The 25,864-nt window shown below is 41.0% G+C and overlaps 1 protein-coding gene across 1 annotated transcript in view; it reads right to left on the bottom strand.

Moving 5' to 3' along the window:
* Positions 1-224: 224 nt before the first annotated feature.
* LOC119461896 (plasma membrane calcium-transporting ATPase 4-like) overlaps positions 225-25,864 on the bottom strand; it is a 39,818-nt gene continuing 14,178 nt past the window's right edge. The window contains 8 exon segments of the mRNA XM_049672308.1: positions 225-592; positions 1,681-1,787; positions 2,832-2,967; positions 4,298-4,500; positions 6,656-6,844; positions 12,760-12,798; positions 18,109-18,246; positions 18,738-18,863. Coding sequence (XP_049528265.1) covers positions 344-592; positions 1,681-1,787; positions 2,832-2,967; positions 4,298-4,500; positions 6,656-6,844; positions 12,760-12,798; positions 18,109-18,246; positions 18,738-18,863 — 1,187 coding nt within the window. The 3' untranslated portion in view covers positions 225-343.

Genomic DNA, 25,864 nt, shown 5'->3' with positions numbered 1-25,864 from the left:
TCACAATTTATCACAGTTTTACTACAAGACCGACTTTGCCATATTGAGGTTCTACTGTACCTTTATTCATGCAACAGTAAGTAAACCACACGTCAACAAGCAAATTTTAAAGTGAATAGCTTTCCTTGGCTCTTTCTCCCATTTTCATGGTTGGTCGATGGTTGGACTAAGCAAGGAATACATTCATTCATTCGTTTGCTTGTTTGGGCTATTAGCTTACATTAACAATCATTGTTGATGGATTCTGCACAACTGTTCTTTCTTTAGGCAGCTAATTCAAGCTCTACATGCACATGTCTGCATGCCAAATTACTAGTGCTTAGAACGCTGCATGGAAAGGACCTCACTTCTTCATGACGATTTCAGAAGCGCCTTTGGTGTAGACACGGAATCCTCGGCCACCATCGAGAGGGATGACAGTGCTCATCGACTTTCGGACCGAGTTGAAGGTGTAGACCTTGTGCAGCATCTCCTCGGGAATGTCATCCCGCACGCTCTGGTAGTCCTTGCCAAGGTCAAGCACAAAGCCCAACAGGGCGCACTCTGTCTTGTTGCCCACCTGCTTCGGAAGTTCACCCGCGGCCTCGGGAAGCTGCAAGAGTGTAGCAGGTGGACATCACCCCACAGGCAATCCCGCAGTGAGATGACACAAGTAAACAACTCATACACTTTGCCTACATATTTAATTGCGTCACGCAACCAAAAGCAATGCCAAGTGCTTCAAACTAAGATTTTTTTGGATGTTTCAAAATACCAAAAGCTTTGTGTTTCCAGTGGTAAACACAAATGAGCACGTCTGCGTGTAGGTGTCTGTGCATGTTTCTGTACCGAGCGTGGAACCTTTAGAGATTAAAGTAACTTTAGAGAACACTAGGTTTGTTGTAACTCTCTTGCATCCCTTTCATTTAATCCTTTCATGTAACCCTTTCATGTAACCCTCTTATGTAACCCTCTTATGTAACCCTTGCAACTACAATTCATATGCACCTTCAAGACAATTCTCTAAACTCACAATTCATACCGCAGGCTTATTACTTAGCCTACATGAGAAGATTCACAGTTATACGATCATTTATGGCAATAGTACAAGCAAGTTGTACAAATATGACTAGGAGTCTACATTTTCAGCATACCGTGTAAACAAGTGCATTAGCATGTTTATGCAAACTAACACCAGGTTTTGTTGTTGCTGTTGTTTTTACTGGTATAATTTCTTTCCCATGAATACATTTCATACTGCAATACGCACCAGACTCCACCACTGAGCGAGTGAGTAATGGAAGAAAGCCAGCCCTTAAGCTCAGGCTATGTTTTGTAAATGCATCTTTCTACACACTTAAAGATGCAAGACAGCACGCTAAGTACAGCAACAGCAATGAAATAAGGTTGGTGAAGGCTTGGTACGCCAATAGGCTGAACCTCTCACTGTCGATTACAGGAGTTACACATAGATAACGCATAGGTCAAAGTGCTCACAGCCACCAAGATACAACTAGAGTGAGTTTTCTGTTTATCCAAGCCCTTCGTTAAAGCTGTTTAAAGGCAGCATCAGGTAGCACTATAGCCATAACATATATTTAGAAATTTTCAGATCTCTAAAAGTTTATCATATGTGATATTCAGGCAACTATGGTTATTAAGGATCTAATGAAGTTGCAAGGCATGGCGTCAGATACTTACAATAACCCTAGATGTGTAGGCACTGTTCACCGATATGCCATACACTATCTTGTCAGCAACAACAGGTGGAAGAGTTTCATATTTAGGTGATGGCTTATATTGAACACCTGCAAAAGGAATGAATGCATTTAAATCAAAGTAAAGCTCATAGTTAAAAAAGAAAAAAATGTAGCGATGATTTTACATGGATACTTGCATAATGAACGCACTCCCCCCTTTTCTAATCAAGAAGTGTGTTTTTTCTTTTATTCACATAATGATCGCACCCTGAACTCGCTGCCGTGAAGTAGAAGAGACACAGACGATTCAGCGTCCGATATGCCGTCTGGTGGGCACAACTTTATTGGACGCCATATCGCATGCCGAATCGTACCACGTGTCTCCTACTTTTATTGTGATAGCAATCATATAGACACTCCAGGTGCATTTTTCCCCTCAGCGCTGACGATCCCGGCTCAATCTCCCATGTTCAAGGGAAGAAAGCGGGTAGGAAACGCGCCACATTCCGTCACGCGCATGGCGCCGGGGGGAGGGGCACGGTGCAGCAACTGTGCATTGCGCAGCCGTGCGCCCTATCTCATGCGTTGGAAGCTGAGCCTAGGTGTGATGGCGGCTTATACCTTTGCACGTTCTGTTTTCACCGCTCAGTTTGCGTTGAGGCAATACACGGCACGAAAGTCACTTCGCTCACTGTTGCTGCTGCCCTTGCTCACGCCAGCATTTTGACAGCGAGTGTCCGTGGTCATCGAGTGTGATGTGTTTATGTCTGCCGGTGCGCGCTGACACCATGCTTGTTAATCTACATAGTTAGCAAATGTTTGCAACTTTATATGGCCGATAGAACTATTATCCTCACTTCGTATAGCTGTCTACGCATTTGCTATCGCAATTGATGGTTCTCCTTTCGGGCGAAACTACAACCTTTTTATAGATGGCCGCGGAAAAAAAATCACTCAAATTTCTACCCGGCATAATGAAAGCACCCCCAACTTTGCGCATATTTTTCGGGGGAAATATGCATTCGTTATGCGAGTAAATACAGTAATTTTAGTCCCCCCTAGTACACTCCATGGTAAATGATAACAGAAACGAAAAAAAGAGAAAGAAACAGCTCCTATACAAAATATACATTTAGAGTAATGGAATCTTACCACAGATGTAGCTCTGCACTACAGTCATGCGGTTGGTTGTCAAGGTGCCGGTTTTGTCCGAGCAAATTGCTGTTGCATTACCCATCGTTTCGCAGGCATCTAGGTGACGTACTAAATTGTTATCTTTCATCATTTTCTGAAACAGAGGTGACAAAATTACAATTCAGTACAAATGCCAGCAGCATGTGCAAGTTCACAGTCCTCTACAAGATCTTGCACATGCTTGTATTTGGTGTTTTACGGCAGAGCAGCGTTCTAGGCCATACTATGCCAAGACAAATTCTTTTGCTCTTCAGACAGTTTCAGTTGAACATGTACCAATATGTTAAAAACTAGGCAATACAAAAGGCTGAATTTAATTTTCAGACTGTTGCAGTCTAGTGCATATTTTCACGTTCTGTGTCCTGTTCCCTTTTAGCATTTTAAATATGTTGGAAAATTCTAAATTTTGTCTCTTACAAGCTCGTATTCAACAAAAAAGCAAGAACCAGCTACACTTATTTTGTCCTATCATATTATCCCAGCCTACACATGAAGAATTAGGAAGAGACAATGCTTTCACCTCAAAGGATGGCATCTTTTCAAAGCAGAGCTTGTTTATTGGCTGCCCAAAACACAACTAAAAAAGTCTCACATTAATTTAACACAGCCCTATTTTCTTAAGGTGCACGGTTCAAGTGCTGTGAACTCATTCAGTCATACTCCTCAGGGCCGCAGACTTTTATTTGAACTGTTCAAGTTGAAAGGAACTATAGCGCAAGATTAAATCCCATGTTAATGCATGAGTAAGTAAATATGCAGATAAATTCCTCACATATCCTCCCCTTGGAACCGAGGCAAAAACAGACACACACAAATAGCGCTAGTGAAAAGGCAGGGAAAGGTTTTCATTCAACTGGCATCACATGTCATAAAAGTGTAGCTTTCGGCAGTTTTCTATAGCTCATTGCTTTACGAGAAAATCATGAGTCCAAGAGAATTATTTTCTACCCAAGCCATATTTTGAGTAAATGAGTGGTGGTTCATCTAATATAGATTTATAATTAAAATTGTGGTTTAACATGCCGAACCTAACAGTGGGTTATAAGGGACACATTAATGGAGGACTATGGGTTAATTTTGACTGACTAAGCTTCTTTAACATGCCCCCAAAGCACGGTACATAAGCGTCTTTGCATTCTGCTCCCACCGAAATACAGCTGTGAAACTGAACCTGTGGCCTCGTGCTTGGCAGCAGAATTCGATAGTCATGGAGCCACTGGGGATGATCCCTTAATATCTTTCCCAGCACATTTTGTTTCGATGTAAGTGGCTTTCTAATGCCCGGAAAAAAATGGCACTGGCAAAAAACTTTGTAACTCTTTTCTTCGCACTGCGTGAAATGATGAATTACTTGAGTTTGAGTTATCGTGACCCGACTGTACGCAGCAATGGCAAGTGAAAAATTAATCACTGCTGCCACCCACCTTTACAGAGTAGGCGAGGGAGAGAGTGACAGCCAATGGAAGACCTTCAGGGACGGCCACCACCAGAACAGTGACGCCAATGATGAAGCAGTTGACAATGTGCTGCGTGTCACTGCTTCTCCAGGGGCGACCCTCCGCCACGAACACCTCAATCAGGTGCCGCACCACCAGAATAAGGACCGTCAACACTGCTATCGTTGACCCTGTAAGGCACGAGAAGTTGCAGCACAGTGAGAAACCGAAGTGGAAACAGATTGCACTTTGAAGAGCTTAGATGGGAATACCATAAACGTTTAGAACTCTGAAAAACACTGACTTTTTTTTTTCCCCAGTTGCAGGAGCCCTACCACAATCTTCCCGCATGTAAAAAGACGACAGTAAGCAAATATGAGTGTGGAGAAACACTTAAAAGTATGGGTGTGTGAATATTGAATAGTAGACTTTGAATCAAATCCTGAACATCAGAAAATGTTTCACAAAATTTAATGCTTCCAAATTTCAGGCAAGAAAATTTAGTGTTGCACATGCGCGGGAGCCTTCTAGCACTGCATAACAAGAATATATTAAGCTATCAGTAATTTAGGTATACAGAAATCAAGATATATACAGTACGGTCTACCTTTATTCAAGGGAACATCAAATTATTATGCCAGCACTGGTTACAGCTCAGTTCTGATATATGAAGGCCTGGGAAGTAATTTTTTCATCAATAGAATTTCTGTTGAATGGAATCGGGTGTTTTTTTCCTCTGAAACTAATTAATTAGTGATGTTCTGTTGTACTGAATACCAATGAGGTTCTCAGTTTACTAACAGACTTGTGTTTTGTGGCAGTCTTTCATTTACTGCATAGAAAGTATTGCTTTCCAGTTTTTCTCCAAAATACAGAACGGCTATCCCAACTTTACTGCAGGTTGGTTATCATAAGGCCAACCTGCAAGACAGGTGAAAGGACTACACATCACGTGACTCGATCATCGCTCCGCGCGTAGTAGGCACCGTTGGTAAAGAGCAGGCACTGTCCACACCATTTCATTGTCAAGTTCGGAGTGATTTGCCACATGTCAATATTCTGAAATTTGAAGGGTAATGGCAAGTTCGCGCGACGCTACCCCCGGGGGTACAAGCAGGCTACCAATCTATCCTTGCTGCTCCCGCTTCAGTTGCGCATGCCAACATTGCAAATGCTAACTATGCCAAACCACACAAACACATGGTGTTGTTTTAGCTAGAGCAAAAAATTGGCAGTTTTTGCCAAAGGCAAAGTATTCAAAGCGATAGCAAGGTTTAGCGTTGTTCTTGAGCCACTCGCACAGGGCTCTCGTCTGCAACACATGGAGCCAATATGGAACAACGTGGAGGCGAGACATATTACATGGAGTCGCATGGCGTGACGCAGTGCACGAGATAACTGCTGCTGTGTAGCAGGAACAGTGCCTTGGCAGATACCAGGCATGCCACAACACTGCCGTGATGAGAAAAACCAGCAGCGCAATTACTGGTGTCACAACTCGATGGCACATGCGATGACACCAATGAAAAATGGTCAGCGTTTGTCTGCGCCCATTGAAAGGATTAGATAGGTTTAGCTTGACGTTTACTGCCCATTCCACTCAGACCACGGTATGTACCACGGTGTGGTATGCATTCACCTGGTCAGCAGGAATGCTAATACATGTGCGCACAATGCTCATGCCAGCAGTCGAAGCCAGAAAGCTACTTTGGCTCTGGCAGAGCCAAATGAGTGGAGTGTAATGGTGCGTCCACTTGGCTTTGTCACTTTTGAAGCCAAACACAGTGTGTGTCTCTGGAGACCTTCTAGCGCGCTTTATGTGTGGGCCTCACATGTGCGTAGAGCACATTGGCAGCAACAACATGAACATGCCTTGAGTGCCAATAAATTGCTATCACTAAAGCATTAATAATAATAAATAAGGCAGCTAGGTTGCCAAGAAAGCAGCGATAAAAGCAGAGCAGCAGCATTCTACACTGACTTAATTTTAACATAACCAATGCTCCCTCACACTCCGCATTACCCTGTAGAGCCCATGAATCTACAACACCATATCCAAAATTTGTATTAGTTAGATTAATTTTTACATGGCCAAACAGTACCCAGGCTGCTAGAAATGCATAAACGGAAGGCCTCGGTCACCTAGGGTCATTGAAATTCACAAAAATCTCAGCTCATGGCCTTTCCTGTATAGCACACCAATCACAGTAATGAAATGAAGTTCGAGAAGTAAGCCTGCTCTGTTTGGCTTAACAGCAGAATTCTGTTGCTGGCAGGCCACCATAGCGTGTCCCCTGTGTCCACTGCAAATTGGTGAGAGCAAGAATAATGTCCAGAGAAGCTTACCAACGTATCCTATCTGGATGGCCAGCTTGGTGAGCTTGGCCTGCAGCACAGACTTCTCTTTGCGGGGGTTGCTGTCTTCGGCCGGAGAGCCGGCGGCGACAATGGAATCCGCGCGGGCAGGTTCCACGTGAGTGTTGGCAGTGATGTTGCCCAAGTGCGAGTTCCCAGACATGGCCGCTTCTTCGTCCACTGCAGCATCACACGGCGTTCAGAAATATGGGACATTAGCAGTGGAGAACATCTTGATGTGAAATAGCAGCCTCTTTGACCAAATGCCAACGGTCCAACATATAAAGGGATAGAACACTAGACAAGTTGGAAAGTAAATGATATGGCTTTCTTACATATTCCAACTAGCCACATTACTTTTTGTGGTACTATATAGGAGGCTCAATGATGGTGCCAAAGATATAACAAAGGTTTGCCAAGCTAACAACTTCCTCCTCTGCTGCAAAATGGCAACCCCATTAAGTACATGACATGGCCTTTATACCACTGCCTGGATAGAAGACATGCAAATCAGCTGTTAGCTTTTGCCATTTTCCTGCTACACCCCCTACCCTGCAGCTGTCCCAACCTCCTTATCCTTAAGAACAACATAGCTGGCTACACCACTGCTGTCATGTGCTCCAACTATCCTGAAAATGTGTTGGCAAATGCCAGATGTAAACACACAACCTGTAAGGTGCCTGTCACACCTAGAATAGCACATAATACGTATTTTGGTATTTAAGCGAGATATGGGCGTCCAAAGTTAGTGATTTTTTTAATAGAAATCTTCCTATAACAATCTGTCTGCCATGTTCCTCCCAGAAAGCAAGAAAGTAACTGAAATGTGGAAGGCCATCTCACTAAGATGTAAATTATCTATTCCGAGTGGCTTTGATGGCATATACTAACGCACTCACAAACTCTTAGTAAAGCAGATGCTGTCTAGGCCTAACTACTGACCTTGCTGAACAAACCGCACCGATTCCTACAATGTGGCAGTTCCAGCAATGTGTTTTAAAGTGTCAACAAAATGAATGACAAATCTGTTTGCAATAACATGTTCCATTAGCCTTTTCTTTAGATTTTGTCGCTTGAGATAGGCCACCTAAACTTAAAAGTGTGTCCTGATGAAATCAATGTAATCGCCATAACTTTGTTGCTTCAAAATTTCAATGTAAATGTTTTCAAATAGGATGTACATGTTCCATTGGCCTTTTTCTTTAGATTTTGTGGCATGAGACAGGCCACCTAAACTTAAAAGTATGTCCTGGTGAAATCAATGTAATCGTCTTAACTTTGTTGCTTCAAATTTTCAATGTAAATGTTTTCAAATAGGATGTAACGCTGAAGGCACCACTAAGCATTATGGCTCATTTAATTAGCTGATCAGGTTAAACATCCCATAGTAATGAAAAGGTTATGAGGAATGCCATAGTGGATGTTTCTAGATTAATTTTGCCACATGGATTCTTTGACTCGCACCCAATCTCGGTATATGAGCGTCTTTGCCTTCCTCTCCCATCGAAATGTGGCCACAGTGTCCGAGAGTCAAATCTAGCCACCTATTTATCAACGGAATGCTATAGCCACTAAGCTGCGGCAGTGAGTGAATACAGTAAGTGAATCAATCATCTTTAAAGGAACACAACATAAACTTCGTTTGAAATAACAGTTTCTGACCAATCTGAAGCAATTAGTGTCTTATTAGTGCAAAATGTAATTAAAAAAAAACTCACCAGAACACATTGTTAAAACAAGCACCACACCAGTACAACCCTCAAACAAAAACACAAACCCACATGGTGCAGAATACCAAGGCAATGTGTAAGACAACGAACGCATGCACCACAAGCATAAAAACCCAACACACACCAGGCTTCCAATGTGGTAGTACATTTGCATTTTGTTCTGCTACATTAGAGTACTACATGTTGTGCAGCCAGAAAAAAAAAAAGAAAGAAAACTGCTCAGTGGCAAACGTAAGTAAGTGAGCTGCTCAGTGCAGGCTTTCAAACACACCATTAACGCAGGCATTAAACAAGGAGAAATGAGGCTACCAGTTAAAAAATAAAAAAAGAACCAACAAAGCAACCCCTGAATTGTACTGCATGTTGCCCTGATAAAGAAAAAACGGTATGTATAATTCTACTGGCTAAACCACCAGATTATTTGCGCTCATTTTTTCACAAAGAAGTTAAGTTCATGGTGGGATTTTTTGTTAATGTGCTTAAATGCAATACTTGCCTGTTTCATTCATAACAGATCAGAAAAACATATTAAACATTTATTTCCAGGGTTTCGCATTCCAATGTTACAATCTTAACTATGAGGGACGCTACAGTGGGGGGCTACGGATTAATTTTGGGTACCTGCGGTTCTTTAATATGCACTCAATGCTCGGTACACTAGCACTTTTACATTCTACCACCATTTAAATGTGGCTATTCCAGCTGGGAATCAAGAAAAAGAAAGCATGTCTGCAGCAATGCACAACTTAAAAATGCAATTTTCTCAGTCGAAGTAACAGTAGCGCTGTATTTTACAAGAATGAATTGCCTGTAACAAATACCATGGAATGTGGTGGGGTTTCATTCTTCGCATTCTATGGTCAGCATCACCACAGATGATATGCAAGCTGTTTTATTCAGGGTGAAAATAGCAAGTACTACATGCAGCACACTATTAAATTAAACACACAGCAAATTTGGCTTCTGTATTAAATCTGAACAGAAATTAACAAGTAGTTTAGCTCAAAGAGCCGCTTCTGCCGCGCTCTCTTATTAATGGAACACTTTGTACACTAGACTGCACACTACGGTGCCAGTTAGAAGATGTGCTCCCGATTTTCTTTCGATTCTGACAGGAATGCCAAGGCTTGTGATCTCTCAGAGCACACCAGTGTATATACGTCAGTATCCTCATTCTCCATGTTGCCACCGTTAAAAGGCCCTTTCAGCAGGTGCATGCAATGGTTTCAGTTCAAATAGCTGTACCCAACTATGCATTCCAGTGGTTTGCTGTCAACTTCGCGCACACAGCGTGTGTTTCACCAAAGCATTGGGTGCATCACTAATGCATTCACTAGCCACAGGCAATCGCAAAGCTTTTACTTCGAGAAAAAAAAAAAGAAGAAACGAAAAAAAAAAGGTGAGGTACAGAAGACAACAAAAAGTGCCAGGTACAAGCAAGTATCAGTGAGGAAGCAGCCACACCCAAGCAACAGAACCAGGGGGAGGAGGAGTCCTACTTTTTTTCAAAATTGGTTGGGAAATGTGAGAAAACGAAAGACAACCAACGAAAAGGACAAAAAAAAAAAAAAAAAACGAGGGCACACACTCTGGTCGTTCTCGGTGAGGCATACACTACCATTTGGGTCAGGCTGGGTGAGTGGCGACAACTCCTTTTCGCCAGCTTCGACGTAGCATGCTGGGGGGATGATGCGCGCACAACAGGGGTGGAGGCAGCAGCAACAAAGCAGGGAAAGTAGATGAGGAAGGGAGTAAAAAAGTAGGCCAGGAAAAAGGAGCAAAAAGGAGGAAGGGGATGATCAACCCCGCAAAGAAGAAGAAAAAAAAAAGAACACAATGTCAAACCAATGCTCAAAAACCAAATCTGATTTACGACAAACTCAGTACTCCCCTTATGAGAGAAAGAAAAAAAAAGAAAAAGAAGATTATGAACAAAGGATAGATGCAAATTATACCTCTCAGTGCTGTCATTTCTCTAGAACACCATCAAAGGTCAAGGCGGATGTCATGCTTTTAAGAAGCAGCATTCACAGTCCATTATTACCAACTGTGGTTGCATATAAGATGAGGGACACTACAGTATTGCAATAACCATCAACCCAAAGTAGGAAAAACAACCTTTTCCCAATGCAAAAGCGATTTTCCTTTGGGATTCTAGGTGTGTAAGCTGCTGCACCCCAAGTTTGCTACAATAACCAAAATGCAAAATGGTGAGCAAGGATTAATCTGTACAACTAGCAAGTAAGATTGCTCTAAGGTTAACTAAGCAGGAAAGGCAAAAACATCAACAACATAGTAGACAAGAAGTGTTAGTATAAGAGGATAAGCTCAGTAATGTCAGCCCATAGAAATCAAAGAGGTGCATCAAAATTACATAACCGTAAAGCTGATAAGGATACACCAAGGTTGCATCAACTCGAACATGGAAAATGACCAAAATATGCCAAAGGTAAAATTCAAGAGAAATAGTAGTACAAGTCTAAACTGGCCAGGTTACACTGAAAACTCTCTCTGCATTTCTATGGCAAAGAAATATTCCTTATCAGCACATAAAATGAAGGAAAAGCCTTCCGCTTGAATTTCGCTGTCAAACCACAGCACAGCACACTGCCGCGATGTTGGTTTCACTGTAGTAGTATTTACACACATTTGGGACACTTTTAGCAATGAATAACTGCCAATGTTTCTCGGTTGACACCTTTATTGCTTTTTTTTCTTTTACTTTCAAATTGAATACAATCCTTTCTTCATTACTAAACAATTATATAGCGTAGACCATATAGAGCAGAAATCCATGTTGTCACGGGGATCTGATGTGAAAATTTTAGTGTGGATGTCACCAGCAGTCCTTCTTTTTAGCATCATTTCTGGTGCACAAAGTCAAGCTGAACAGACTCTAAGCTATCTTCAATTCCAAACGTGCAATCTACCAGTCTATCTTAGCTTACTATTTCTCTTTTGTGTCCCTTTGAGGCAAAGTTATACGTAGAGTGTGTGTCAGTAGCAATGCAAAAGACACGCAATCCTAGTAACACAAAGCAAGCGATAAACAAAATAGATTAATATTATTATCTTTCATGCAGGCATGCAGTCAGAAGCAGTAAGCACTGCAAGAAATTAATTTTGCAAGATTCGATACTCTCTGCACAGCAATGATTTTTGTTACGTAGTTACCAATCTTTGATGCAGATCTAGGAGATAAAGATGCTGCATGCTTCAACGTATCAAAACAAGTCACCAGAGGGAACCTTCATGGCTTCAACACATGCTCGAAAGCCATTTCCACCACAAGGCTGCACCCTTCAACAATGTAATTTTGTAAATCACAAGAAAAAACATTTTTGAACAAGAAGCTAACATCTGGTATATGGCAGTAAGGCTAAGCCTAAGAAACCTCTCAATACACCATAAATACGCATCTTGTTTCAAATCTCGTTCTGAATCAAGGCTTCCACCATGTACCATTTTGTCTATTTCATTCGTTCTGTGTGGTTAGCGATTAAAACGGATGCCCTGCTAGATACACTTCAGACACAATAGCAGTGCAGTTACTGCATAGTGCAAAATCGATGCTACGACATCTGGTGGAACAAAATTGACATTAGATACACACTTCCCGCAGTTTTCGCGTAATTATCCTTACAGTCCATATCATGCTAACCGCCATCAACATTGCCTTTCTTACTAAATTACATTAAGGTGCTGTCGTTGCATTCTTATCCTATAGTATGGGTGCACTTCCTTTGGCTAAGATTACTACATGAACCCTGCCACTGATTTTCCAATTGGTTCATTGTTACGCTACAGCTCCTCCTCGCAGTAAACACACTTCTTCATTTTTTTTTTAGACAGCGCTTGCTTTTCCAGCACTATGCAGAAGCGCTTGTCAAGAAAAGCATAATTTTAAGCATCACAAAAGGAGATGGTTATTTTGTTAATACTAGCATGCTCTATTTTCATGCTATCAATGATGTCTCGTGTTATGCTAATGTGAAATATAACTATATCCAAGATAAAATTTGAAATGAGGAAATGCTGAAAAAAAAATATATGTATATATATTAGGTTGCCAAGCCATTACAACATCATAATTTTTGCAAGCTGATGCAACAGTTGTCAAAATAGTGTTTCTTCTTTTTGTAAGCATGTTACATTATCACTGCCTCACTTCGTCACAATTATTACTCAGTGCTTGTGTCCCTGAACCAAATGGCTCAGATGGTGGTGCCTCAAAGAACAAGCTACCAACTTTCTCGTTCTCTCTTCAGCCTATCTGCCTCAGGTAAAGAAAGTGGGTCCACAGCAACGTCAGTGTAAAAGCTAAGTCTACGCTAGGCATAGGTTGAAGTAAGATAGCATCATCACCTGGTTCCCCTTTCTTCTTTCTATGACCCTTCTTAGCGTCTGTCAGGTGCGCACACAACAAAAGAAAGAGTAGGGACAGAAGTAGATCACAAAAGAAGGAGCAAACGAGGTGGGACAAGGGATGAGGGAGGAGAAAAAGAGAGAAAACATGGAATTATTATGGACAATCAACACACACGCATGACGACACGGGCCGCTTTTATACGTGGCCACAATACTGCACAATGGCGGTTTCACAGCCGGGACAAGAAACAAAACAGAAGACAGGGAATGAAGAGAACAGAACAGGCAAGGGAAAACTAACATGGAAACTAGTGAAAGAAGAAGACATCCAATGACTCTAGTGAGCTGGAATACAGGACGAGAAGACCGACATGTACCTGTGAAAACATACCAGATGTACGCTTGTGCTAAAGTGTTTAGAATGACTTTAGGGATAGTAAAAACAATGTGTTAAGTAGTTAGAAGACCTAAAATAATCAATAAAGGTGGCATTCCCTCATAAAGTGTTACAAGTAAATAATACAAAAGTTGAAACTGTGGTTTATATTAAATTTAGTTTAGAGTAAGTTTAGCCTCTAATGTTTTCTCCTTTTAATCAACACCTTAGCTGCCCAGTGAACCACAAATATCCACTGGATGTACCACAAAAGACCAAATATCCAAGACATTTAACGACGTCCAGTTTACATCTATAGTATGTTCGACTAGTACGTGGCAATCAAGGGTCATCCAGAGGACGTCGAATGTCCTTATGATTTGGACATCTAACATTCAAAGCTCTCGTGCATTGATCGTACATTGTGCGTTATGAGTCGATGCATGCACTATGCCGCAGAAATACAAGCAAATTGTCTCTAATGCCTAACAATGGGAAGCTAGGAGAGCAAAAGCATTAAATTGATTATTTTGCAATTTAGCACGACCTTTGCACGCACTGCTGGAGGTCTAGTAACGTTGCTGCTGGACACCGCGCGCAAAAGCCAATACTTTCGCCATTTTTTCGCTATGCTTTCGGTCTCGGTTACGTCATTTTCTTTCTCATACAAAGATGCTTTATTTTTCAGTTATATCTATTAGTACACTGTTGAAAATACGTAACCTTTAACTTGCTGATGTATTGCGACAGTTTATAAAGAAAAAGAGAAGCTTGAACTCGCAATAGCTTTGACTTCGCATCGCCACTGATATCAATTCATCAACACGCGCCTCGATGCAAGTGCGCAGCAATGTTCCGGGCGCGAGCAGCGTGTGCTTTATTTGTGTCTTTTCGACTTTTGTGCGGTTGACCATGGCCAAAGTACGTATATACGAGGCAGAATTGTACAGTTGCGTGCTGAAATTTAGAGCTGTGCTTCTGACTGCTATTTGTGGTACGTTTGTTCGCCTTGCGGAGCGCTTGCGGGAATACTCTGGAGGCAATGTTTTGATGGTTAATTTTCGCACATGTTTGTATCGCTTGGTTTCCTGCGTTCCTCTTCAAGTGTCAGGGATATTTCTCATTTGCAATGCCTATCTCTAAGTCTCTGGCAGCATTATGTTTTTGGCACTTTTGTGATCCGAGAAGCTGCCTGACCAAGTTGCCTATCAAGATGAACATTCCATCTCTGGATTCTGCTTGCGTGGAATTTATTTCACCATATATTTTTCAATGCAGCTAGAAAGTACTGGCTTTCTATCTTGAATCCGGTGGCCCCAGAAGCAAGTGCTGGCAAGCAGGCCATGCGCTTTTGGTCATTAATTAGTATGTGATGCTACCTCTTACTAATCAGTTTTATTCTTTTTAATTATAATTGTGGCACTGTGCCTACTAGTCATTTTGTGCCTACTCGTTAGTCATTTTTTGCCTACTCGATACTTGTGTTTTAATAAAGTTTAATTTTCAAGAATCTGTTTTTGATTACGTGTTTTTTCTTTCTTTTTTAGATCCGCGTTTAGCCTGTTTGTGTACAGCGAGAACATGTAATGCATAATTTCATACATGTGCTTGGATGGGGGCCGATCATTTTTGTAATAAAGCTTTATCAGTTGTATAAATAAAAAAGTAACATTGGTATGATATTGTGAGTTTCACAGGTGTGCTTTACCTAGTGCTTACTGAACTCACTATTTTTCATTTATCCATTGCAGGATTTGTAATGATGCATAATGATCAAAATGCGGATTTACGGTTTTCTCATCACAGTTTTCGCATTTTGATGAGCGCTAGAACTATATATAAAAGTTGACAGTCACTTTAGCGAACACTGAAGAGGATGAAGGCAGAAGCCTGCGCACTCACGAAGCATTAATAAAATTATTTGTCATTCGCAAGCGTTGTTACTTCTATTGTTTTCTCCTACCAAAGTTGTGGGCTCGAGTGCCTTAATTACCTGTGCCTTAATTAACTTCGTCATAATTAACACCAATGGTTGCGGGCTCTACTCCCACCAAAGGTCGAGGGTTTGAGTGCCTTAATTGTATCTTAACTTTGTCTTAATTAACACTAAAAGTCGTGGGTTCGACTTCCACCAAAGTTCGAGAGTTCGAGTGCCTTAATTAACTCTGCCATAATTAACTTGCCTTAAATAACTTCGCTCTAATGAACACCTAAGGTAGTGGGTTCAACTCTACCTTCACCATGTCAATTGGAATCCAACTTGGAGATAATTTGGAGATGTGGCCGGTTCGCCCATATCTCCAAGTGGTTTCAACTCCCAACAAAGGCCGTGGGTTAGAGTGCCTCAATTAACTCTATCTTAATGAACTGTGCCTTAATTCGCTTCGACCTAATTAACACCAAAGGCCGAAGGTTCAATCCCCAATTTTGGTGCCATTGAATTTTGGTGCTGCAACGCTGGACATCGGATTTTTCTACCATTGAGCCATCTAAGGATTTCACCTTAAGTGTTGCAATTTATATTTTCACATTCACACGTTTACACGTTAACAAAACATTTCAAGCAAAGTCACCAGCTACATGCCGACAAGGGGGGTAACGGTGCCATTAGTGTGCCTCAGCAGATGTACCATCGAGGACAAATTAAATGCGAACAGCGGAGCGTGTGGCCGAAGCATAACTAAAGGTATACGGTGTATGTCATCGGCCAGTCGTTATGCACGTGCGTGGGGATGTAGTTCTCAAGGAAGAGTGCAGTGCTGCTCGCCCTATTGCGATAAATGTCACCCGTATTTTGTCCGAAAGTTGTTTTCTCATCTCTCCTCGGGCAGTGCCATACCCACCTGGCAGTACACTGTTATGGTGACTAGCACCATCGCTACATCTGTAGCGTGATATAGCTGGCATGCACCCAGCTTGCTAACGTGCATTGCTTTGCTTTTGTTACCACCATCAAAGCTGCCAGTGTCTGATCGTAATTTGAATAGCACGAAAAATGTATTGCATTGGATGTGCAACAACAGTGCTAGCCACCTTAAAAGTAATCACAGATAGGAATGGCACTGCAATGGCGCGGTGAGAATACAAGCTTCCAACAAAATACAGGTGACGTAATATGCACTAGGACAAGCAGCCCCGCACTCTGCATCGAAACCACATGCATGTGTACAATCATCGCTGGCCGACGCCATACATTGTGCTTTTAGTTACGTTTTGGCCACACACTCTGCTGTTCGTATTTCATTTGTATTCAATAGTACATCTACTGTGGCACTCGCAGGTATACAGCTCATTATAGCGTCAGCAGGAAAGATCCACTAGATGTTCTATGGACGTCCTGCGTCCCAAAAAAGAACATCTATTAGAGGTTACTTATGTCCAGCTGCGACATCCTTTCAATGTTAGAGCAACGTGATCTGGATGGGACTTAGATCATCCATGGTACATACTTGTAACGTTGTTTGGAGAAATATAGATATCTATAGGACGTGTGCAATGTCTCAAACATGATGTTCTATGGACATCTATGGTACATTAATGGTTCACTGGGTGTATTCAAAAGCCAATTAATCCCTAAACATTGAGTATGTGCCTATACATTTACTTTTTTTTAGAGTTGGTTTACATTTAAGTATTTTCAGCTGCTTAAAAATAGGCACAGAATGGTTTTGATGCTCTAAGAATATGTGGCCCTCTTTTTCTTTGCCATTCACCACATTTGGCATTAGCAAAGAAAGAATAGGGATGCAAAGTTTTTGTGCAGGCATTTATTCATTCCCTATTGCAATATGCCACTGCTCATTAAAAAATGAACTGAACACATTAATTTTCCAACTCTTTCCTCAAACTGGCACATCAGTAAAATTCCTGACATTCTGCATTTTTTATATTTCGCTTGTTTTGAAATTTTGAGACAAATAAAGCAAAAAGAAAAGTAATGATATAATAATTTGTGCAGTAATTTTTCATTGCCAATTATAGGAATAATTAGCAAATCTCTGCCTACCTAATTACAATGTTTTAGTTAGCCCACAAGGACAACAGAACATAAAGTAAAAAGATGGGTGCTAGTGATATTGTCAAAAGGAACAAATTGGAGTACATGTAGGAGGCTATAACACAAGAGCTCTTGGAATTAGAACCTGGCTACAGGAAAGATTACGCACACAGCTAATAAGACATACGAAACACACTTAATTGCACTGCAATTCAGCATGCAATTAATGATTAAACAACCACACAGAGAATTCAAATAAAGCATGGTTCACTTGGTTGAGCACAGTTCTGAGAAAATGGAAAAGGCATTAACTGCTCTGCTTAACAACAAATAAATTAGTTGTTCCCTTTTATGCTAGCATATAACAGCTGACTTATTAATGTAATGTTGCTTGCAATGCATCTGGTGTGCAGTAATATGCATATATGCACACAAATCACAACACAGGATGAATAACTTGAGCTTTTATTACGCCTGCAGTAGATTCATGCAACAAATTGTGTGAAATTGAGGGCACAAATTTTATCTAAGTCAGAGATAACGTAATGGTGCCCACAAACACAGATTTTCTAGGTGTCTTATAAAGCCAACAGCACATGCTGCGGTATGACTACTTCTGCACACCAGGGCCGCTGTCTTGTATGCGTTCGAAAAGCCGACGTTCGGTTTCGCCTCACGCGATTGGCCTAGAATGACATAGGCCGCGATATCGGGTGCCCTAGTATCCCCCCAATCGCGTGAGACCAAACCGAACGTTGGCTTTTCGAACGTGTACAAGATAGTGGCCCAGTCCTTTTTTTTCCTCTTCTCACAGACCTCACAGGCCTAACAAGCTTTACAAACAGCAGGTGCAAAGAAATGCAAGTTGGGCAAGTCAGAATAGATTCATTGTAAACAATGCTTGTGTCTACATTCTTTTACGCACAGTTTATAATGGAGGTGAAAAGGGGACGACAACAGGCCAACAACGCACCTTTCTTCTTCTTCTTTTTCTTCTGCTCTTTGCTCTCTGAGTGGGCAGCTCCCAGCAAAGTGAGGATAATGCCTGCTTGAGAGTTGACACCGACCGCAGACACCAAAACTTTTCCGCTCCCTTCCATGACGTGTGTGCCTGCCAGTGTTGAAATGAGCAAGCATCAGCGGCTAGTCAATGGTTACAACAGTTGTGACAGCAATGCTTGAGCATAGAACGGGAATACCGACAGCTGGTTTAGTCATCAAAATGACACTGAGCAAAAAAAAATGTCTTAGATGTAAGCAATCTCTCTCATGCTGGGAGCCATCAGCTGTGTATTCTACTGCTGTTGGGAACCAATAGATTTTTCTAGAGGATGCACATAATTTTCAAACATGCTTAACATTACATAAAGCTTTCTGCCTCTTCAAGTAATATGATTTTCAAAAACCCAATACTGCCTCAGGAGTCCTGACATGGCCAGACACTAAGATGGAAAAATCCCCCCCCCCCCCCCCCCCCCCCGTCTGCTAAAATAGGACACTCATCACTACAAGATATTGTCGCATGAAGCTTGACACAACAGCTGGTAAAATTTAAACAAGGCAGAACCAATCCTTCAACAGGCCAAAACAAAATTGGCTTACCTGAGAACAACATGGGGTCTGTGTGTTCTCCCTTTTTGACGTGATCCGATTCACCCGTTAGTGTACTTTCATCGATTTTTAAGTCATTGCTCTGGATAATGATTCCATCCGCAGGCAGAAGATCGCCTGCATGATGAGTGGTGAACACAAGAGGAAAAATGCAGTCACTGGTAACAAAAAAAAAAAAAAAATTGGGGAAGCTCATCAGCACAGATGAGCTTTACGAGATGCATCTGACCAGGACGAACTACAATCAGTTCACTTCGCATACTCTCATACAAAATTTCTCACCAGTTCCAATCTAGTCACATTGCAGCTCTTATTAGATGCATACTGTCAACCTTTACGAGTTTATCATAAAATGCCAGATTTTAAAACATTGTTTACTATTGTTGTGATGACACCAATAATTTTACGGTTTTTGATTTGAGACATCCAATTTAGGGCAAAGCTGGTTTCATAGGAATAGAAACACAGTTGCCAACTGATTTTTCAGAGCCCGATTTTTTTGGACTTTCTCGATTATTCGGACCCTACTTACACCCCCCCCCCCCCCTTATTCCATAAAACAATGTATAACCATAACTAAAGCTATTGCCTCCGTAACATTAGTATTTCATAAAAATCTGCATAAATATTTCCATTTTTCCGTGGTGCAGATGAAGCTTTTACAGAGCAGAGTGCCACTTCACAGAGTCCCAAAAGAACAAAGATTGCCATTTTTTAGGGGCATGCAAATATTTGACACTTTCGAATTAATAAATTGAATAGTGCCCTCTTCGATTCTGCCTCTGATCGAATATTAACTATTAGTAAATGAGAATATTTTTTAAAATACTTTAATATTTCGAAATGTCAACTGCGCCCAATTAAACATAAAACTGATGCAAATTAAAGTATGGTAAACTTTCACCCCAGCGGGCATAAAATAGATATGAAACATGAGAACTCACGTAGGGCAGCAGGCTACGTCGCTTAGCCATACTTTACAGGCTATACAGTGATCATTCGCGCTCTCTGAAGAGTTCTGTGCATGCAAAGAAACTACTTGTTTGCTCCTAATGCTCTATTAGTGCTTTTAATAAGCAATGCTTAGCAACATGTACTATGTAATGACAGAAACTTACTAACCATAAGAATACTAGGATGTGAACATCATTTTATATTAATTGTGATAATAGCTGTTGATTATTTGAAAACTATTTGAAAGCTATTTGATATTCGTTTAGATTCTGGCACTACTCGATTTGTATTGAATTGGTCTCAAAATCACTATTTGCACACCCTCACAATTTTTTAATAAGCAACATCACTTTAACGATAGTTTTAGTATCTTTCACAAATCTTAGTATATTTAACAATGACTACAGTATTTTCTTATATTAAGTTATGTATGGCAGTTTTGGGACGTTATGTATGGGCAGTTTTGAAACTTACTAGATTCTTGTACAGAAAAAAACCGAGCTGCATGCCTGTTATACAACAAAACACTCAAGAATGGCCAAAAACTTATAAATACCAGAAATATTTTCGCTGCATGCAAGCTGTAAGCTCCTCTAGGTAGGCCTCCTGTGGCTGCAATTTCACATTTAAGAAGTTCTGGTGTGTATGTACCAAAACTATGATCTGATTATGAGGCATGCCATAGCAGGGGATCCCAGATTGATTTTGATCGCTTAGAGTTCTTTAACGTGTGCCAAAATCTAAGTACACGAGTGTTTTTGCATTAAGCCCTCATAGCAAATTTATGTGGCTGAAGAGAAGTACAACATGCATACAGCATAAACAAGTATTTCTTCTTCTTCTGCCACTGGAACAACACAGCTGTACCAAGAGCCGATGCGAGGAGACAGGCTTGTCCCACGTGGACGCCCCTTTTACCCCCACAATTTCTTATCACTAACAAAGAAAGAACAAAGCAGTCATGTGGCACTTTCACAAGTGATGCCACAAAAGCCACTCAATAAAGATAGTGTTCTGCGTTAATAAAGGAACACCGAGAACTGTTTCTAAGCTGTTCTCGTAACACAGTGAATTTGCTCTCGAGTGGATTATCCTGTCCCTTCTACTCACATTTCACTACCAAGTTTCACAACACACATGCAAGAGTAGCTTTTCAAGTACCATTCCCTCTCTGGATATTACCATAAGATGAGGCAGATCAAAAGTGAGCAGTATCAACAATAAGGCTACATTGTGCACTTAGACTGACATCTTCCTCATTACCTCTGTAAACACATTTTGTTAAAGGCACAAACTAATTGTTTATGTTCTATTTATCATGTGTGTGTGTTGACTAAAGGTTTTTACCTAGAAATACCTATGTCCTCGTTCCCTTTTTTCTGCTTCACTAGCATAACCCAAGTGCAGTGCATGAAGTATACTTGGCAAAATTATTAATCATCTCTTTTATTATTAAAGAAGCTTATCAGATCACACATACTTAAATGCACTTATCACTTAAAAAATCCTTGATAGCCTCTGAGGCTCCCATCTGAGACTTATTTTCAGTGCACCCTTCGATCACTATAACTTGTTTTTATTTACAATTCAGTAAAATTGTGCCTAATTTAACCCCATCCAAGCCTTGCATGAGCTGGTTTGTCCCTACGTTTCTAGTAAAAGCAGCCAAGGAAGAGCTCAGCTACTCAACAGCACTTTGCATTTTCTTTCAAAGCATGGACGAGCCTAGTTTTGTCTTGGTACTTAGTGTGCTTTTTAGTAGATCGCAGCACACAATCCACGGGACAGTGCAAGCCCAGAAGTGAATTCATTCTTTTTCAGGAGGTAAAAGATGTTGGCAACTGGGGTACTTAAAAATATTTGGCCATTTTCTGGTCAGAATTTCGGATGGCAGCCAAGCACGGAAGGGGCTAACCACATAATTAATGCAATTCAAACAATTCACATACCTTTGTTTTCTATTTATTGGAGCATTCTATTCTATATAATTTTGTTAATAATCTTTTTAATAGGCTGTCATGAAATGCAAACAAAAAAAATCTTGGGTGCCCTTTAAATGTCTTCAGTACATGGGCATCTATTATGTGAACTTTATTAATCATCATCACTACTGTCTTCAAACAGCTCTTTGCTGTCCACATTGAAAGTGATATTCCAGCTTTGACTGTCAAGCTGCTGAAAGCTTCAGGCCTAAATGAGGTCACAGTCTAGAGTAAGACTTCAGGCACCATTAGTTCTGATGGCATGCTGCTTAAATGACAGAACTACACCCCTCAGATGAACATTGAAAATCCTTGAGATGCAATTTATGACATCCTGATGCAATACTGGGGCAGAAATGGGCAAGCAGTATTTCGGGTTTTTATTATTATATGGATAATGTGACCAAAATATTGGTGGCAATCTGTCCCATGAGGACACGCATTCAGAATATATAGTAGGCACAGTCGCATTCGATATGACCTGCAATAGAGTGCACGATTTTGAAGGGGCCCCCTTGACTGCACAGCAGTGCTAACATATGAAAAATTGGTTTAATAAATACCAGTAATTGTGCAGTCTTAGGGCACCATTCAACCCGGGCACCATGTTGCAGCTCATTTTGAATGCAGCTGTAGATCTGAGGCACCGTGCAGGGCACACAAAGCGTCACGTCGATATAGAAAAATAAGACAACTCTTGCAGGTAACTGCTAACACTCCATTTCAGTCCTACAGAAACATGACAGAAATAGTAGCAATACTAAATCTTGGAAAGCTTTTTTCCTCAGCTGGGTCTTCTGCATTGTTATACAAACAAGGAAGAAAACAGAACACTGTTCTATGATTCAAGTGTACTGATGCACAACCAAGCTTGTAGGCAACTTAAATTACTGTACTTAAAGTACTGTATCTTAAATACTTTCCAAAATGATTAGGTATCTTTCAAATAATTTGACAACTCTGTATTTATGCTGTAACAACTTAAATATTTTTCAGAGTATCTGTACTTTTTAAGTATTTTAAGTATTTAAGATATGCCCTTCGTCACTGTCAGGTGCAGTATTGGCGCACAATGAGCTTGTCGTGATGGATACGCTGTGTGCAGATGGCTGTTCCTGCACACTTCGTCTGTCTCTACAGTTTGGGACGGCAGGCTTACAGAGTAAATAAAAAATAAAGAAAGCGCAGCTTTCAATCTTGACAACCCAAAAAAATAAACAAACCAAATGCACCTTTCTTGTGGCAGGCGTACAGCATGCGTGGTTCACTTCAGAATAAGAAAGCGACATGTTCGTTTTACTTTCTTTTACACTTGGAACAAAAAGCAATCTTGTAAGTATCTTTGAAGTAACTAAATACATAATTACATTTTCTGAGTACCTTGTACAAGCCTGTGCACAACATAGCAGGAGTTAGGAGGCACAATGCGTACACATAAAACTGCGGCACTACTACATTCACACTTGAATCCAGCAAGTGCTTCTTACATCCTTACAAGAGTTTCTGACATTCCACAAGATCACTAATTGAAGTGCACTTTGATCTCATGACGATGCTCTGCTTGTTTAGGTGAATGTAATATGCACAATGCAGACCACTTGCAACAACAATGAAGTGAAAAATTCAGTCGCTATGTCACATGTTGTTATATCCAAGCTTATTCGACAAATTTTAATATGTCATACAGTGCCCAGCACCCATAGCCATAACCAATAATTGTTGAAAGTGGCATTCTGACGAGTGCACTGTGCTACACATTAACGCTACAGTATGGCAGGCATTTTTGAAACACGTGAAGGCTGCAAACACTAGGACACCTCATCCCCATGGTTCAAAACAGACCCCATCCAATATCACTTTCTTAGACAGCACACAACAGATAATCAAGTTTACCACTTTCATCTTTCCTTACGACACTCATTCCTCACAGTAATGTCACAATGATATGTTTTATGGCAACAACGAAATCCAAAATTCATATTTGCTTCCATTTTGCTTGCACGGTAAACAAATTTTGAGGCATAAAGGTTCTCTTCAAGAAGTGGACGATCGTTCCCAGATAAGCTCCAGTGCTCATGTGTTGCTGTACCAAAACACTTGTTGGGGGCACTGGTAGCCTCTTCCGAGTGGTTTCACGTCCCGAGACTGGAATGTGGGCCTTGTGTAGTCTCGTTTTTGTAAAATACTTTGGAACAGAACTTTTCTTCCTATGCTTTCAACAAGCTTCTAAACATACGTCTCCAGCAAATGGTCACAATGCAAAGGGTGGCCGCCTGCTAGCTGAAAGCCAGCTAGCTATTCCTGCAAAACGCTTCTAAACAACATACACCACATACAGCACACGTTAATACCCATGTGACCCACAAATATCCCTAGATGATATGAGTGCTAGCATGAACAAGCTGAGCCATTGACAGCCTACCCCGTCTCACAGCATCTCAGCAAGCTATCAAACCTACATCTTCTGAAAACGTACAAGAGCACGGCAGTCAGCCATGTGACTGCTTCTAAGATACTACTCCCCACTGCGCTGAAAGAGAGCATAATAGATCACCTACTAGAGGTACTTTTGCGAAAAAAATGCCTTCTGTAACATGCACAAGACCCATGCCAAGTGGCCGATTTAAACGACAGATGAATCGCAAATTCTGGCCATGAGTGGTGCACTGTGCAATTTAGTACCAGCTATTTTTTTGTAGTGCTGCCTGACAACAGGCAGCAGAGAATGGAAAGGGCAGACAGATATTTGCTCTATTAACCCATGCACCAAAACATTCAGTGAGGAGGACTAGCTCTCAATTTAAAACTTGTCACACACAGCCTATCCCAATGTGCTTAACCATCCCTGAGCACGTCTTTACTGCAGCCACCAGTTTGTCGATAATTTGCGACATTTTCTACAATCATGCCAGCACAGCTGAACCTCATAACAATGAATCATCAGAATAAGAAATGCAATCATAGAGTACGCACTACGTTACCTAGAGAGAAATCTGGCGCCACCGTCTATGTGAGTTTCCTAACGGGCACTGTGCTGTCATGGGGATGACGGTATATAGATGTGCGAGGCTTGTGTTGGCTGACGTTGAGCGAGGCTTCGCCTAAAACGTGGATAAGGCTGCACAGATAATATTTCCTAAAATGAAATATTCATAAAAGGTTTTCATTCACCTGTATTACATCTTTCAATGAAGTTTACTAAACTGCAGTGCCTACTGAAGCGAAGAACAGCAAGAACAGGCAACAAACTGTCGGTAAAGCAAGCGCGGACCTTGTCATCTGTTCTCCAACTTTAACGACCCGCCGATACTACGTTTCATGAAATTGTACATCAAAGCAAGAGTCCTTGTGATTGAACGAAACATGTTTTTGTGAAATAATAAAGGTAAAACAGTTTTTTATGTGTTGTTTTAGTAGGAAACAAACCAATGTGGCAGATGAAACGGTGCTAGCCAGGCGCGTTCTGGCTCTTCGAGAATGTTGATCCGAAGCTACCATATCCCAGCATTCCCATGCATACAACAGCGCAGCAGTGCCAGATTTCCCTCTAGGTGATATAGTCAGAAATTCTATGAACCAAATAGTGAAGGATTGCTTTTTTGATTGATGATCTAACATTTCCGCACAGTGTAATCAGTCTTGAAAAAAGTGCACTACACTTCACTGATTGCACAAGATACATAGAGACACCATCCCCAATTATATTTGCCTGCTCCCATTACATACATACAGAAAAAACTGCTGAAAACGAAAAGCAATGTCAGTGCTGCTGCTTGATTATTATTTTTTTTTTAGTTGTAACAGCAACAATCATAGAAATTGCGGTTACCAGCACACAGAAATGGCAACTATTTGCATGGCCAGTGTTGCTCTCCTGTTTCACAGTTTGCGTGCGTGGTGTCACGCCCAGTGAAGTAACTGTTTGTTACTACGTACAACTCAGAGCTGCGAAGGAAGTGCTTTCTTCACTGTGACAGATACCATGACAGTCTTGTGTTCTTGGCTTCACCGCACAACTTCCACTTAAAGGGACACTAAAGAGAAATGTTAAGCTAACCTGAATTAGTAAATACACTTGCACAATACCAGGAACATTGGCCTCACAGGGAGCAGAGTCTTCATAAGCCAGAAAAAAAAAAAGTATAAATTAGACGAGCTTGAAGTTCGTGCACTAGCTCCTCA

This window comes from Dermacentor silvarum, chromosome 8 (assembly GCF_013339745.2).
Source record: "Dermacentor silvarum isolate Dsil-2018 chromosome 8, BIME_Dsil_1.4, whole genome shotgun sequence".
In the NCBI taxonomy this organism is placed as follows: Eukaryota; Metazoa; Arthropoda; class Arachnida; order Ixodida; family Ixodidae; genus Dermacentor; species Dermacentor silvarum.
This window is presented reverse-complemented; position numbering and strand designations above follow the sequence as displayed.